The sequence below is a fragment of the Ictidomys tridecemlineatus genome, chromosome 11 (assembly GCF_052094955.1).
Source record: "Ictidomys tridecemlineatus isolate mIctTri1 chromosome 11, mIctTri1.hap1, whole genome shotgun sequence".
Lineage (NCBI taxonomy): Eukaryota > Metazoa > Chordata > Mammalia > Rodentia > Sciuridae > Ictidomys > Ictidomys tridecemlineatus.
This window is the reverse complement of record NC_135487.1, coordinates 68,209,460-68,226,462: the sequence shown is the minus strand read 5'-3', so window position 1 is coordinate 68,226,462 and position 17,003 is coordinate 68,209,460. Positions and strand designations below refer to the sequence as shown.

Genomic DNA, 17,003 nt, shown 5'->3' with positions numbered 1-17,003 from the left:
ACAATGTTTTGTTCAGATCCTTTACCTGTTTTTATATTGGGTTATATTTTTTTAAAAATTAGTAGTCTGGAACTTTCTATAGGTCACAGACAGTAGAGATTTGCCTTCTTATACAGATTGCAGGCTTTTTCTCTCAGCCTGCTCATCTTTTGACTTATTGAAATTTTAGATTTTTATTTTAAGGTCTATCAATCATTTTCATGGCTTCTGAATTTAGTTTTAGTTAGGCATATTATTTTAAAATTTTTCTATCCTTTACTACCAATTTTGTTATTTACTGTGTCTAATAATTTTTTGGAGATTCATTTTGAGGGAAGATTTTAGCTCTCTCCTAAATGAATAGCAAATTATGATAATAATTCGTTGTAATTCATTTGGAAATACATAAGAAATAGTGGATAAAACAAAATAAAATTTCTATCACTTTTTTTTAGTCAGCTAAATTACCTAGAATCCTCTCAATTGTCTTGCCTAAGCAATAGTTGAATATATTTTAATTCAGTTTTTCATATCAATGTTTTAAATTTTCTATGATTGTGTTATTAATATTGTTCTCATTATTTGATCTAAAGGGTACTTACTAAAGTATAGACTCATGTAGTCAGGGTTGTTTTCTTATTCACTGACTCATTTCTCCAAGAAATATTCCCTTGGACCTGTTCTGTGTTAGGTAGTCCTCTGTGTACTGTGGTGTATAGTTAGGAGCTAGAAAGGAGCTTGGTGAAGCTATCTTGAAGGGAAGACCCACAGAGACTGGGTCTCAACCATGAAGGGACAGGAGAGACAGAGGGGAAGGCCACATGTAAGGGAGTGTGAGTCCTCCCTAAAAAGGTAACATTGGAACTGAGACGTGAAGGATGATGAGAAGGAGCCAGATACTTGAAGATCTGGGGAAAGAGCAAGAGGGTGGTTGAAAGAGCAGTGTAAAACCCAGTAACTCATGTGATTCTGCAATCTGTATAGGGGGTAAAAATGGGAGTTCATAACCCACTTGAATCAAATGTGTGAAATATGATATGTCAAGAACTATGTAATGTTTTGAACAACCAACAATAAAAATTAAAAAAAAAAAATCCAGAATGGGGAATGTCCCAGGGCCAGGAAGGCAGCCATGGTGTAGTGAGGAAGTGTGCCAAAGGCCAATGTCTCGGCTTGGCACCAGAATCACGAGCCACCACACAGCTTTGTAGATTCAAACAGCAATTCTTTATTCCAGCTCTCACACCACCTCCACACAGGTCCAGGGACAATCGCGTTCTGCTGCCTCCCGCACCAACCACCTACTCCACGAGGCTCTCTCCAAATCCCATTTTAATCTCACGAGAACTCAATGGGAACAAGCAGCAGGAACACCCTAATCCCAGCAATAATCTTCAACTTCCAACTTCCCTAAAACCCATTATCTTAAACTGGCAACGCCTTAAACTCAAGGAGCCGGTTACTTCCTCAAACCTGATCAGCTCTAAACCCAAATCCGCCTTGGTCCTTGAGCAAGGTCACCTTATTAAAGCATGCATGCAATGTTCCATCAAATGTCCTCTAAGCAGCATGGGGTACGCTTGGCAAGGAAATTTCGATGCGTCATTCCTACTTGGTAATGGCCCTCAGCATCTCCCCCCTTCTGATTAATTAAACAATAAGCAATGTGGCTTAGGACCGTGCCTGGTAGGTTGTCCAATTCAACATATGGTTCTTACCCGTCATCGGATGAACTGACCTCTAGGCGTCAGTCCCCTGTCTTAGGTTGAATCCACTGCAATCAGATCAACCCGTCGCTGACTACCGGTCCAGCATTCAGCCATGCTTGTGGATAGGCCTAAGCACCAGTGGGGGGGTGAGGTTCTTGCCTCACCTCTGTTGGCCCCCAAATTTAACCTTGGTGCCAGTGGGGGGGTGAGGTTCTTGCCTCACCTCTGTTGGCCCCCAAATTTTAGACCATCACTAGTAGAAGGGAGGAAGATACAGAAATGCCACGACACCAAGCCAATTGACGGCTCCTTTGGAAAAATTGCATCACTGGCGACACCATCAGCAAAGATGCCAGCATTACCACAATTAACATGGGGTGCGCTGGCAAGGAAATTGCATCACTGGTGACACCATCAGCAAAAATATGCCAGCATTACCACCATTCGCTGCACCAGACGATAGTTCACAATGCATGCAACTGATAAATAGTCCAGTCAGGTTCTGCAGGCAGTTCAAATCGGAGGAGTCTATCAATATGTCCATTTCCTCCCAAAGTAAATCAAGTCCTTGATTGAGCATTACTTGTTGAGTTATATTCATTGATGCATCAGTTTATACAGTTTCCTGTGGTAGCTATCATAGAAGCTGTAGTTTGGTTTTCTTTGTCTTCACCGGCACTGGGATGGAGATGGGAATTCTGGCAATGATGTTAAAGAGACATTATCCTGAACAGAATTATTAAATATGATGAAAAGGAAAAGTGAAAGTAAACAAACAGATCTGTTAATCACCTTTAAAAACAATAGTAAGCAAACAGATCTATTAACCACCTTTGAAAACAATCATTAACAGCTATTTACCTAATTAGATTAAACCACTTAAATCACGTGAATAAAAAAAAAATTCGGATCCATTTTTTCATGAGCGCTCCTCATATAAAAATATGGACATACACACATACTGACATGCAACACAAAACAGGGCACACATAACATACAACATATAAGACAATAATAACGGCCTTGTAGCTTTACCTAGGTAAAATCTCCATTGCAATGTTTAAAAACTCCACAGTCAAAAAATAAAACATAGTCAAAAAACAAAACTGATCAGAAAAATATTAACCTAGGTTTGTATGAGCTCAAAAAATAAAATAGAACTTTACGATGTGGGAAAAAGCAATAATAAAATAGATATTGAAAAAAGGCACCGTGGTTAATCACTGTCGCAGATGTAAGAATAGCCAAGCTGGAGCTCTGGATTTCAGCTGTTATGGATTTCAGTCAAATCATCTTCTTTTTCTGTAGAAATTGTTTTGGTTAACCTCTCTGGAATCCAAATCGGCTGCTGTTCTCCCTGTGGGAACACACAAACGGAACCCCAACTCCAGACAATAACTGGGTCGGGACCTTTCCATTGTCCTGTTAGAATATCTTTCCAAAGTACCTTAGGCTTATGTACAAAATTTTCGGATACATATGTCTTTCCGCAGCACTAAGTCCTGATGAATCCAAATTTAGAAAGTTTAGAGTAAAAAGGGTTATTTTAAGTTTATCTTTGGGGGATATATACCCCTTTCCAATTCCCTCTTTTTGCTTTAATAGGTACGTTTTAATAGTTTGATGAGCTCTTTCAACTATGCCTTGTCCCTGTGGATTGTATGGGATTCCTGTTATATGAGTAATACCAAATGATGAGCAAAATTGTTTAAAAGATTTAGACGTATAACCAGGACCGTTATCAGTTTTTAACTGTTTAGGAACACCCACAGTGGCAAAATTTTGTAAGCAATGAGCTATAACATCTTTAGTTTTTTCTCCGGCATGAAGGGAGCCCATCAAAAATCCGAAAGAAGTATCAACTGTAACATGTAAATATTTTAATTTTCCAAATTCTGGCAAGTGTGTGACATCCATCTGCCAAATATGGTTAGGTATCAATCCTCTAGGATTGACTCCAAGATTAACTTGTGGTAAAAAGGTCACACAATTTTGACATTGTTTTATTATATGCCTGGCTTGTTCCTTAGTTATTTTAAAACGCTTTTGTAAAGTATTAGCATTAACATGAAACCTTTTATGAAAATTTGTAGCTTCTTCTACAGTAGAAAAAATATGTATATCATGTGTAGTTTTATCTGCTAAATCATTGCCCAAACTAAGGGCTCCAGGCAATCCTGTATGTGCCCTGATATGTCCTATGAAGAATGGATCTTTTCTATCCCAGATTAGACTTTGTATAGTGGAAAACAAAGAGAAAACAGTAGAGGAAGGGGAAATCCTACCAGCATCTTCAAGGGATGTTATAGCATTAACTACATACTGGCTATCAGAGAATAAATTAAATACAGAATCTTTGAACATCACAAAAGCTTGTAGAACTGCATTAAGCTCTACCTTTTGAGCTGACTGTTTGGGAACTAAAAATGTAAAAGTTTGATCAGGGGTAACTACTGCAGCTGTACCATTATTAGACCCATCAGTGAATATATTTGGAGCATTCATGATAGGTGTTTTTCTTGTCATTTTAGGAAAAACTACAGGATGCTTAGACCAAAAAGACAACAAAGGATTAGATGGTAAATGATTATCAAATGAAACATTCGATTTACACATGATTATTGTCCAAGTATTTAATTCATTAGCTAACTCATCAATTTGCTCCATAGTATATGGAGTAATAATTTTATTGGGAGAAATTCCAAACACTGTCTTTGCTGCTCTTATACCTTTGAGTATTAATTGTCCTACAGCCTCAGGATACCTAGTAAGAATAGTGTTAGGAGAATAAGATAAATGTATCCACAATAATGGACCTTCCTGCCAAAATACTCCTGTAGGAATATTTCTTGTTGGTAGTACAATAAATAATAAAGGCAAACTTATATCAATTCTATCTAAATGCATATTTTCCATATATGTCTCAATAGTTTTTAATGCCTTTCTAGCTTTAGGAGTTAACATTCGGGGTGAATTTGGATCTGATGGACCTTTTAGAATATCAAATAAAGGTCCCAACTCTCCTGTTGGTATGCCTAGATAAGGCCTTATCCAATTTATATCTCCCAACAACTTTTGAAAGTCATTAAGTGATTTGAGTTGATCTACTCGTATTTGAATTTTAGGTGGACGGACCATGGTTGAGGATAATAGAACTCCTAAATAATTAATTGGAAAATTTAATTGTACTTTGTCTATTCCTATCTCTAGATTATAATTTTTTAACAAGTTTGTAAGTGTGGCATAACATTCCAGCAATGTGTTTTTATCTTTATGTGCCAATAATACATCATCCATATAGTGAAATATTTTTAGTTCAGGATTTTGATTTCTAAGTGGCTGGATTGCTTTATTAACATATATTTGACACATAGTTGGACTGTTAGCCATTCCTTGAGGGAGTACTTTCCATTCATATCTCTCATCAGGACCTTCATGATTTAATGCAGGGATAGTAAATGCAAAACGTGGACTATCCTCGGAATGAATTGGAATCGAAAAAAAGCAATCTTTAATGTCTATAGCTAAAACATGCCACGTTTTTGGTAAAGCAGACAATTGAGGAATCCCTGATTGAGCAGGTCCCATAATGACCATTTCATTATTAATTGCTCTTAAATCTTGTAATAATCTCCATTTACCCGATTTCTTTTTGATAACAAAAATGGGAGTATTATGGGGAGATACGGAAGGTTGTAAATGTCCTTCCGCTAATTGTTGTTTGACCAGATCATGGGCTACTTGTATCTTTTCTTTAGTCAGGGGCCACTGAGGAACCCACACTGGTCTTTCTGATTTCCAAGTAATTTTGATTGTCTCAGTGGCCCTTTCTGAAAATCCAACCCATGTCTGTCTGTTCCTTGATCTATTTGAATTGGTGCTGCTATACCTTGTTCTTGTTTTCCTAATCTTTTTTCTTTCCTGATACCTTGTCTAGCCCTAGTAGTGGGCACATTAGGATTGATGTTATTTGTTAACATCAAACCTAGTTGATCTAGGACATCTCGTCCCCATAAATTAATAGGAAGGTGATCCAAAACATATGGCTGTATAGTTCCTTCACATCCTTCAGGATCCTTCCAATCTAATACCATAGCACTTCTATGGGGATTAGTCGCCACTCCTAGGCCTCGAAGCGTTTGAGTGGCTTGTTGTAATGGCCAATGTTTTGGCCATTCTTGAAGAGATATGATGCTAAGGTCAGCACCTGTGTCCAGCAGTCCATTAAAGTCACGACTCTGAATATTTAGTTTTAACATTGGGCGAGAATCTAAATTTAAAGACAACATAGCCCAATCTACACCTGTGGAGCCTAATCCCTTGGAACCTCTTTCTACATTAAGACTAGAGAACTTATTATGTAGGCTGGGTAGTATTAACAACTGTGCTATTCTATCTCCAGGTGAAATTACTGATATACCTCCTGGAGAACTAGCTATAATTTTTATTTCACCTACATAATCGGGATCAATTACCCCAGGACTTATCATAAGTCCTTTTAATGTAGATGAACTACGTCCCAACAATAAGCCTACTGTTCCTTGGGGAAGAGGTCCTTTTACTCCTGTGGGAATGATTTGAACTCCCATCTCTGGAGTTAATACTGCTCTGGCAGAGGCGCAGATGTCCAACTCTGCGCTCCCTCGGGTTTGTCTGATGAGGGATTTAATGGACAATGTGTCCTGGGCACCACCCTGATGGGGTTTCTGGGTTCCTCCACTGCCCCGTATATTTGTGGTTGTGGGCCCCGGAGCATTGGGCCCCCCGGTCCGTTTTTTGGCAATGAAGCCTGGTGCCTTTCTCCACGATATCGTGGGTAAATACCTGATCCTTGTCCGTTTTTTGATAAGGGAGTACCTTCTATGGTGGTTTGAGAACGGCATTCATTAGCCCAATGTCTCCCTCTACGGCATCGTGGGCAAATACCCGGTATTCTATTCCTTTGATTTCTAGTTTTGTTAAACCCTCCTCTTATGGGGCAACTCCTTTTAAAATGTCCTGTTTGTTCACAATTATAGCATGTTTCTAGCCTGGCACCTAAAGCCTGTTGTACTGCAGCTGCCATGACTTGCCCTTGTTCATTAACATCTCTACATAATTTAATATATGTGTTTAAATCTTCATGTCTCCATGGTCTAATAACCTCTCTGCAGCAACGATTTGCTTGGTCATAAGCCAGTTGTTTTATTAATGGCATTGCTTGTTCTGTGTCACCAAAAATTTTGGCAGCCGTTTGAATAAGCCTATCTACAAAGTCAGCGTAAGGTTCATTAGGTCTCTGTATTACCTTAGATAGCTGACCTTGTAAATCTCCATGTCCTTGTAAAGTCTTCCATGCCCTAACTGCGTCTGCAGCAATCTGTACATATACAGCAGGATCATATTCCATTTGTTGCCGCTGACTCTCATAAGGTCCCCTTCCTAATAACATTTCAAGACTTCTTTGAGGGTAACCGGCTGCTGCATTTCGCCTAGCTGTCTCCATGCAAAATTCCTCATTGGCAACCTTCCATAACAAATATTGTCCTCCATTTAGCACAGATTTACACATGCTAGCCCAATCTGCTGGCGTCATGTCCAAGTTAGTAATGGACTCCACCATGCTTACCGTGAAGGGGGCTTGAGGACCATAGGTTGTTACAGCCTCCTTTAACTGCTTCACTGTGTTAAATTCTAAAATACGGTGAATTCGCCGCCCTCCTGCCTGTTCAAATACAGGGCATGCTAATCTTTGAGGTCCTGTCTCAGGATCCCATCTATCAACTACGGGGTTTGAGGGCCACTCAGCTGTCTCCATCGGTGGGGCTGTTGGTTGAATTACACCCTCTGGTAAAACGGAGTTAGTGACAGCCTCTTGTTGTGGCCTTTTTTCTAATAACCCCTTTTCCTTTAAATTTTCTCCCTTTCTCTGACTAGCTTGAGAGACCTTCTCTTTTGCTTGACCTAAAATGTCTTCCTCCATGGTCTGAATCTCTAACAATTTACTTAACACTTTTTCGGCTTCTTTTTTAATAATTTCTAATCTTCTATAAAGATAACGCAATCCAATAAGATAACACAAAACAAAACCACAACTGAATGAAACAAAAACTGAATAAAAATTCACTGTATCAATTTTCTCTTTCTCGGGGCTAACAAACTTCAAACCTTGAGCCAACCATTTTTCCCAGTTTGCCTGAGAAATTTCTAGGGATAGGCAGCTTGAAACAAAAATGAAATAAATCAAAACAAGAACACATTGTTTTTTGAAATGGTCACCCATTCTCTCGCCTTCCCTCAGGGGGGAGCGATTTTACTCACCTCCAAATTTCAGACGTTCCCCTTACGGGCCACCAAAATGCCAAAGGCCAGTGTCTCTGCTTGGCACCAGAATCACGAGCCACCACACAGCTTTGTAGATTCAAACAGCAATTCTTTATTCCAGCTCTCACACCACCTCCACACAGGTCCAGGGACAATCGCGTTCTGCTGCCTCCCGCACCAACCACCTACTCCACGAGGCTCTCTCCAAATCCCATTTTAATCTCACGAGAACTCAATGGGAACAAGCAGCAGGAACACCCTAATCCCAGCAATAATCTTCAACTTCCAACTTCCCTAAAACCCATTATCTTAAACTGGCAATGCCTTAAACTCAAGGAGCCGGTTACTTCCTCAAACCTGATCAGCTCTAAACCCAAATCCGCCTTGGTCCTTGAGCAAGGTCACCTTATTAAAGCATGCATGCAATGTTCCATCAAATGTCCTCTAAGCAGCATGGGGTACGCTTGGCAAGGAAATTTCGATGCGTCATTCCTACTTGGTAATGGCCCTCAGCAGAAGTGGAAGAGGGTAAGAGAAGGTGAGGGTGGAAGGAAGTCTTTTAAGCAATGGTCAGGGTTGAACTTTATTCTGAGAGTAGGGGAAAGTCCCTAAAGTGTTTGAAGTATGGAAATGATGTCTGACTTGTGAAATTAGTTAAAATTATTTAATCAGTTTCCCCTTTAGCAATGATGTACATTGGGAAGCCGTTGCTATTTTTAAGTAAGAGATGATGTGTTTGGGCCAGGGCAGCTGCAGTGGGAACAGAGAGACGGACACTCACGTAGAAAATAGAGACTCAAGTTCATAGCTCAAGTTGAAGGAAGACTTGATAAACTGGATGTGAGAACTGAAGGAAAGGAGAAATGAAAGAGTGCTGTAGAGCAGTGGTTTCTTCTGCACATGAAAATCACCTGGGAGGCTTATTAAATCCTGATGCCCAGTTTGTACCTTAGACCAATTAAACCAGAGGGTGAAGGGGCTGGGAGCCATGCAGAAGTTCTGTAGAGCTCCCCAGCTGATCCTACTGCACAGTCAAGGTGGGGAACCACTGAATGCACTGTGGCTAACAACTGAAGCACTTGAATGGATGTGTTCAGACCATTGCATTAAGAAGATGGGCGGAGGACAGGTTGAGAAACCGATTAGACATGCATATGGAGTTTCAAGGAAGGGGCTAGAGAAGGGAATCTATTCAAAAGAGAAGTTTTCTGGAGATGCAAATGTAAAAGTTTCCACCAGGTAGACTGTATTTAAAGTCATAGGGTGGGACAAGCTCTTCTAAAGAATGGAGAATAGAAGAGCTGTGAACTCTGCTCTGATATCTAAAGGTCAGATGAAAGAGGAGCCAGCAAAGAAGACTGAAAGGGGCCCAGTGAGGTAGGAAGAAAGCCAGAGGAGCAGAGTGTTCTAGAAGCTGAGAAGCAATTGTGTCAGGGAGGTGGTGGTCAGTGGCATCAAACACTGCTGAGCCACCAAGCCCAAGAAGTGTTCATTGTAATTTTTAAGTAAGAGATGATGTGGTTGGGCCAGGGCAGCTGCAGTGGGAACAGAGAGACGGACACTCACGTAGAAAATAGAGATGATGTTTACTCTGAACAGCTTCGTTGGAGTAATAGAGGATCTGAAGCACAAAGGTACCTTGAGGAAGGTAAATTCTATGTTCACTCCGTCAGATGGCCTTACTTGTGTGTGTGTGTGTGTGTGTGTGTGTGTGTGTGTGTTTGCATGTGTGTGTTTCTCATTTTAAATAATATTACCATGTAGAAACCTCCTGAATTTATGGACTAGAATACTTATTTGTCAAACATTTTCAAATGAGAGAAGTTGTATTTGAACCTACCAGTTTTTTCTTCATTATTGACCATATTATTGGCTATTACTTCTTAAAGAAATATTAACTCAGGGGTCAAGAAGAAACATTGGATTCCTGTAGTTGGGGGTGGGTTGTAACCTTAGAGCACTTAAATTGCCTCATTTGTGAAATGAACAACAGGTAACCTCTAAGGTGGATGTTTTTCAAACTTGGTTGCACCTTTGAATCACCGGGAGAGTCCTTGTCACTCTTGCTAGGAGGAGTAAAAACCACACAAGTGCAAGTCCAAAGCAATAGCAGCCCATGCTGGTTAGTTTATTTCTCTGACAAGGCACCATCACTGAAACTAGTGTGTGCATTTTCTTGGGCAAAGGTTGAAAGCCTTGGCCCTTTCTCTTTAGGGTTTATGACCTCAGTTGAAGTAGCAGTATTTCTCTTTGTCTGTTCACCTAATTCTTGCTTAGGAAGTTGCAATTGTAGCCTTTAGTTCTCCTGTACCAATCACCAGCTAGTGCTCAGCATCAGAGGGTGTGGAAGTTTGTGTCAAATGAAGAAAGGTATTGGTCCTTTAATACTATCCTCTTTCTCTCTCTCTCTCTTTTTTTTTTTTAGTAATTTTTCTTAGTTGTCAGTGGACCTTTATTTATTTATATGGAGTGCTGAGAATCTAGCCCAGTGCCTCATATGTGCTAGGCAAGTACTCTACCACTGAGCCACAACTGTTGCCCTATTTCTTCTCTTAGCTTTTTAATTTTTCTGTCTCTTCACTTTCTACCATTCTTTTTTAGTTGTTGTTTTTGTTATAACAATAAGATGTCTGGGTATGTGTCTGTTTAATACCTTTCATCCATCAGGGAACTATTGTGAATCTACAAATTGGAAGAAGTGGGCAATAAAGAACCCTCAGAAAAATTTAGAAAATTTATAGATTTACATTTTCCTTAAACTACTAGGATTTTAGAGCCTTTATATTTTGAATTTAGATGTTATTTAAAACTTAATAAATTAGACTTATTAAAGAACATCTATCTCATTGTACAACTAATTATCTGTATTTCTATTATTATAAGTAGGTCACATTCAACTAGTAGTATCTTATATTTGCCAATTGATTTATATACTCAAGAGAACAGTTTTTCAGGGTAGCTTTAGAAAAAGTTTTCTTTCTTTCTTTTTTGTACCGGGGATTGAACTCAGGGGCACTCGCTCACTGAGCCACATTCCCAGCCCTATTTGGTATTTTATTTAGAGACAGGATTTCATTGAGTTGTTTAGCACCTCACTTTTACTGAGGCTGGCTCCTGCCTTAGCCTCCCAAGCTGCTGGGATTACAGACATGCTTCACTGTGCCTGGCTTCTTTCTTTTTTTAGTGGCACATGCCTTGTAATCCCAGCTATTTGGGAGGCTAAGGCAGAAGGATGGCAAGCTCAAGGACAGCCTGGGCAACTGAATGAGACCCTGCCTTTCCACCTCCAAAAAAAAGAGGGGGACTGGGAGTGTAGCCCAGTAGTAGAGCACCCTTGAATTCAGTCCCCAGTATCACACACATGCACAGTCTTTTTAATTTTAATACTTCACAATGTTAGAAGTGGTGCAACTGCTTGTAAATAATTTAAGTGAAACAATTCTGGAAGAATATAGTAGTATAAACAATGCAGCACAATTAGCCATCTTGACATTCATTAACTGCTACTTTACTTTTTTTTTTTTTGCTATTTTGGAAAAAAAATGCTACCATTTTCTTTTATTCTTCTTTTTGTTTTTCTTTTTTGGGTGATCAGGGATTGAACCAGGGGTGCTTAACCACTGAGCCACATCTCCAGCTATTTTTATTTTTATTTTGAGGCATTGAATTTGCAATCCTCCTGCCTCAGTCTCTGGAGACACTGGGATTACAGGTATGCACCACTGCGCCTGGCCTTTTTTTTTTTTTGCCTGAGACTTCTTAATAAAGTTTCTTAGGTTAATGTTAACAGCAGCTATCATTTCTTGAACCTTCAGTAGCCATGTCATGGGAGGAATCAATGGCCAGAATCATTTGAAGCCTCTTGAAGCAACCACACTGCATCAGACACTCTTTCTGTTCCTAGGGTTCTCAGTGCACACTTCAACTATAGTTCCCAACACATTTGATGGCACTGGTATCTATTCATATCTCTCTCTTCCCTTGGACTGAGCTCCTGGGTGGAAGGAAAATGTCAGCAGCAGAGCTTGGCTCTCCAGATGTTCACAGGTGTATGGCCAAATGTGTTTTCTCCCCTGCTTTGGCAAAAACAGCCTCTTCTTCCTTTGCCTTAGCATTCCTCATACAGAGGTCGGGTATGTGTGTGTGGGGAACAGGGGAAGCTCCATGGCTTTACTCTCAGGGCTCTGAGAATTTTACACACACCTTTTTGAATTCTGTTTTCATTTTATTAAACGGAAAGCATATTGTGAATCATCAGGATGAATCCTTTAGCAATACTCAACCACTAAAGCAATGTTGATTAGCTCTCAATTTAGTATTGCTCAAGCATGTCCATGAAGGCTTTTTACAGGCATGTTCTCAGGGCTCTGAAGTTCATGTTTCAAGATGTTGCTCTCAGGAACAGTTAAGATGCCACCTTCTTTTTGGGAATGGGTCCTTCATTGCCCAGTCAGGTAACTTGAATGATAGCTTAACCTATTACAGTTTATGTATTAAACTTACCATCAAGACACTTCCTGAGAAGCAAGAATGTTGGAACTCAAACTGGCTTGAGTCCCAAAGAGTATGGAACTAAACATGGTTCAATGGCTGTGATGGGTTCCCACAGCATTCTCTCTCCCCATGGTCAGAACTGTGTCCATAATATGTTTTAGGCTATGCTCCAGCACTCGCTGACCTATTTGTTAATGCTGTGGCAATTCTGCCTGTCCTGCTGGACATAGAACCTATTCAAACCCTGTGTCCTGAGCATTTATCACATCCTCACTTAGCAGAGTAAGTGCTTGTCCCGTTAGTCAGACTGAATCAAGACTGTAGCAGGCGCAAGACAAACACATTTGTAAAGTCTTCTCTTTCTTTTGAAATAAGACTCATTATGCTAACTGATTTTTGTTTCTAAAAGCACTTTGTCTTTTCCAAGTTTTCTCATAGATTTTTTTTTTACCACACTGTTTGTCTTTAAATATGGTAAGCCTGTTTTTTTCCAATGTATCTGATTCTAGTATGCTCAGTTCTATTCCTGTTGTTTCTAAGTAACTGCTTTATGTGACTCGGTTTCCTTCTGTGCTTAGTTATATTTAACTGCCTGCTGGTTGTTGTGTTTATAAATTACTTGTTAGAGTACCCCAAGTCTTAAGGAACCTCTGGAGACATCTTTATATTTTCTGGGATATCATGGGTGATTCCAGTCTGGGCCTCCCAGACCCAAGCCAGCTCACCGTTTGAAGTTCCCTGGCTCAACCAGGTGTGACACTCACAGGGCTGGTCTGTGACTGTCCGTTTTTCATGCTGGGTCTACTAAGAGAGGTAGAGGTAAAAAGAGGTCTACTTTTCCTTTCTAATTTATTTTCTGTGATTTGGAGCCATTCTCCTCTCCTTTGTAGTCCTATAAATTTGGGGACAGGCAGTTTCGGTTTTGGTTCTTGTCCCTAGAGAGCAGCCCTTTGGGGACAGCTGTCCTATTATATCTTTGTGGTTCTCTTGCTTCCCTTACCTGAGGCTACAAAACAAAAGCCTAAGTGTGTCTGCTTGACACTTGGCTCTTTACTTCTCCAGTAGCCTCTGAGATTGGCCCAGGAGCTCTCTGCTCCTTGGACTCTTTTTGATAGTTTAAAGATACTTTCCCATCCCACCCTTCAAGAATCTGTGTTTCATTTAGTTTTCTTTTCTCTCTTTCCTTCCCTTCCTCCTCCCTTCTCCCTTCTATTTTCTTTATTTCTCCTGTCATGTCTTTATATTCTTTCCTCTTTCCTCCTTTACTATGGGATAATTCTGACTATCCCCGTCCACTAATCCTGGAAACAAGAGATCTTAAAAAAATCAATTTAGGGCTGGGGCTGTAGCTCAGTGGTAGAGCGCTTGCCTAGTATGTGTGAGGCCCTGGGTTCGATCCTCACACCACATAAAAATAAATAAAATAAAGGTCCATCAACAACTAAAAAAATTTTTTTAAAAATCAATTTAGAAATAGAAAAATCACTAAAAACTGAGTGTGAGCCTTAAAACAGTCTTTCCCTTTTGAGCTTCTTTTTTTTAAAAAAAATACTTATTTTTTAGTTTTAGGTGGATACAATATCTTTATTTTACGTTTATGTGGTGCTGAGGATCCAACCCAGTGCCTCGTGCATGCTAGGCAAGTGCTCTACCACTGAGCCACAATCCCAGCCCCTTGAGCTTCTTTTGAGCTTGTTAGTTAAGCTAGATAACAGAGATCATGATTCAGAAATAAAAATGTTATTTGGATATTTCCAGGAAGGGGATTCCCAAGACTAACTTCAATTACAAAATCTTGATGAGAAATGAGTAACTGGAATGGTGGCCTAACCTATTACAGTTTATTCATTAAACTTACCATCAAGACACTTCCTGAGAAGCAGAAACTTCAGGACTCTAGATGGCTTGAGCTCCCAAATGTATTTATTGGCTTAAGTTGAAAGCCTTTGAATGGACAGCCTCAGGGAGAGTTGGATCCAGGAATCCAAATATTGTTATTAGACTTGGGATCCATCTCTTGTCTGACCTGCTGTGCCAGCTCTAATCTCTAGCAAGCTCTCCTGTGGTGGCAAGATGGCATCTAGCACCCCAAGACAGCCTGTGCTTGAAGGGTATGGTCTCCAAACTTGATGTACCTAATAGTACAATTTGAGCACAGCATTCCCCATATATATATATATATATATATTTATTTGTAAATTATTATATAATATGTTTATATATTTTCTTATATGTATGTTCTCTAAGCTATGTTAATTATTATGTTATATATGTATATTCTTTGTTAATTTTTAATAGAGTTCATTCTTTTAGTTTCTAAAATGAGGACTAAAATGGAAGTGTTAATATTTTCTATACTCCTAATGGAATGTATCACACACCCCATGTTGGGGACTACTTAGGGAAAATACCACATTTGTCCCCTCAGTTATAATACCTTCCTGTAATCATATCCTGTGTTTCTTTTTGGCCTAGTTTGAATAATGGTCCTGGTCCTTGAAACAGTTAAAGTAAAATTTTTACTAATATAATGACACAAAATTTGATTAGGCATAAATAAAAAAATGCTATCTTAACTTTAGAAACATTTTATATTCTGGAACCTTATCATAACTGATATTTTATCCAAAAAGCAGGGGTGAGGGTGGGGGTAGAGTGGAACATAATCCTTCTCTTAGTGCAGTTATAGAATAGATTCTCAACTTCTATAACAATTAGATTCCATTAGTCTATGTAGTCTATAATTAAATATGCAATGTATCCTGAAAGTGTTCCATCTAATTTTTGTTGATACACACACTCAGACATTTTTGTACATTTATACTCTTACAATTCTCTCTCTCTCTCTCTCTCTCTCTCTCTCTCACTCACACACATACACACACACACACACACACACACACACACACATCTTGTAATACATTCTTGTGATAGCAGAATGAGAATGTTCTATGGTCAAATGCAGGAATTGAGTCTTACAAATAAATTTTATTTTTGTTTTTACTATTGTTGAGAATGACCACTTTGAATAGGAGGGACAGCTCTGTGGAAAGTCAGGTGGTAGAAGGTCTGGAATAATTTTCTGATTTCTGAAGAGAAAAGCAGTTCATTGGTGGAGAGTTGTGTTTCTATAAGAAACAGGTAAAGCATGTGAAGAGAAAGTGTCATTTAGGAGCCTTTTGAGGAACAGACAGTTGTGGGTATTTAAAAATTGATCTTCTGTGGCAGAAATGCAATGGCACATCTGGATTCTGAAGTGAAAGAAGAATGTCTGCGGGAAGACCTGAGGTTTTACTTCATGAACCCCTGTGAGAAGTACCGGGCCAGACACCAGATTCCGTGGAAACTGGGTTTGCAGATTTTGAAGATAGTCATGGTTACTGCACAGGTAATTCATACTTTTTTTTCCTTACCCCAAGATGAAACTGTCATTTGGTTAATTTTAATTGTCTTGCAAACCCTTATCTTATTAAACCAGCTTTCATTTTGGCTTTTCACTCTAATGTTACTAAAATTCTATTTACAAAGGCATAAAATGTCATTTCCATCCTTGACTTACCTTCTTTGTCCTGATAACTTACTAAATCCCATTGATTGGTTTCCTTCTAAATTGCATATATTTGTTTTTTTTCATACTTGTTATCTTCTTTTTTTTTTTAAAGAGAGTGAGAGAGGAGAGGGAGAGGGAGAGGGAGAGAGAGAGAGAGAGAGAGAGAGAGAGAGAGAGAGAGAGAGAGAGAGAGAGAGAGAGAGAATTTTTAATATTTATTTTTCAGTTCTCGGCGGACACAACATCTTTGTTGGTATGTGGTGCTGAGGATCGAACCCGGGCCGCACGCATGCCAGGCGAGCGCGCTACCGCTTGAGCTACATCCCCAGCCCTTGTTATCTTCTTTTTAGCACAGATTCTGAGCCCCAATTTAAAAAAACACATGAAACATTGCTGGATATTGAGTTGGGGATACAGCTGTAAACATATTATCTTGCTGAACCTAGCATGGAATTTTCCATGTGCCACAGTAAGCATTTTCTCTGTGTTAACTCGTTTCCCCCTTACTGTGACCCTGTGAGGTAGGTTCAGTTATAATCCCCTTTTTATGCATGAAGAAATTGGGGGGAAAGAGTGAAGGAATTTGTTTCTAACCAATTAGTAAGTGGCAGAGCCAGGCTTTGAGTTCAGACGGTCTGGTACTTCCTCTGGAGTCTGCCCTCTGACACTCTGATACTATGTCTTCTGGATGTAACTGTTGCCCTTGGAGCTCACAGTTATCAACTCAGATGAGAGAACTAGGCTGCTTCTGGTCATCATCCTGTGTGTCCTTCTTGCCTTCCCGCATATTAGTCTATTTCATGCTAATATCACATTACTTTTCTTAGAATAGCCAGACCAACTAGATGATTCTCATTCCTTCTTGTTGGTACCCCAAGGGTCCAGAGTGGTTCCTTCCCCCTCACCATGCAGGTGCTATTTGAAGTCCCGTCTCCCCATCAGCTTTTCCTGACCACTTGACATGTAGT

The 17,003-nt window shown here is 39.6% G+C and overlaps 1 protein-coding gene across 4 annotated transcripts in view; it reads left to right on the top strand.

Moving 5' to 3' along the window:
- Positions 1 to 17,003, top strand: part of Mcoln2 (mucolipin TRP cation channel 2) — a 62,031-nt gene that overhangs the window by 5,371 nt on the left and 39,657 nt on the right. For all 4 annotated transcript variants that reach the window (XR_013427874.1, XR_013427875.1, XM_078026625.1 and 1 more), the window contains exon 2: positions 15,714 to 15,873. Coding sequence is in view for 2 of the 4 variants with exons in the window: in XM_078026625.1 (XP_077882751.1) it covers positions 15,714 to 15,873 (160 nt within the window). In the remaining 2 variants the exon portion in view is untranslated. The remainder of the gene's footprint in view (positions 1 to 15,713; positions 15,874 to 17,003) is intronic.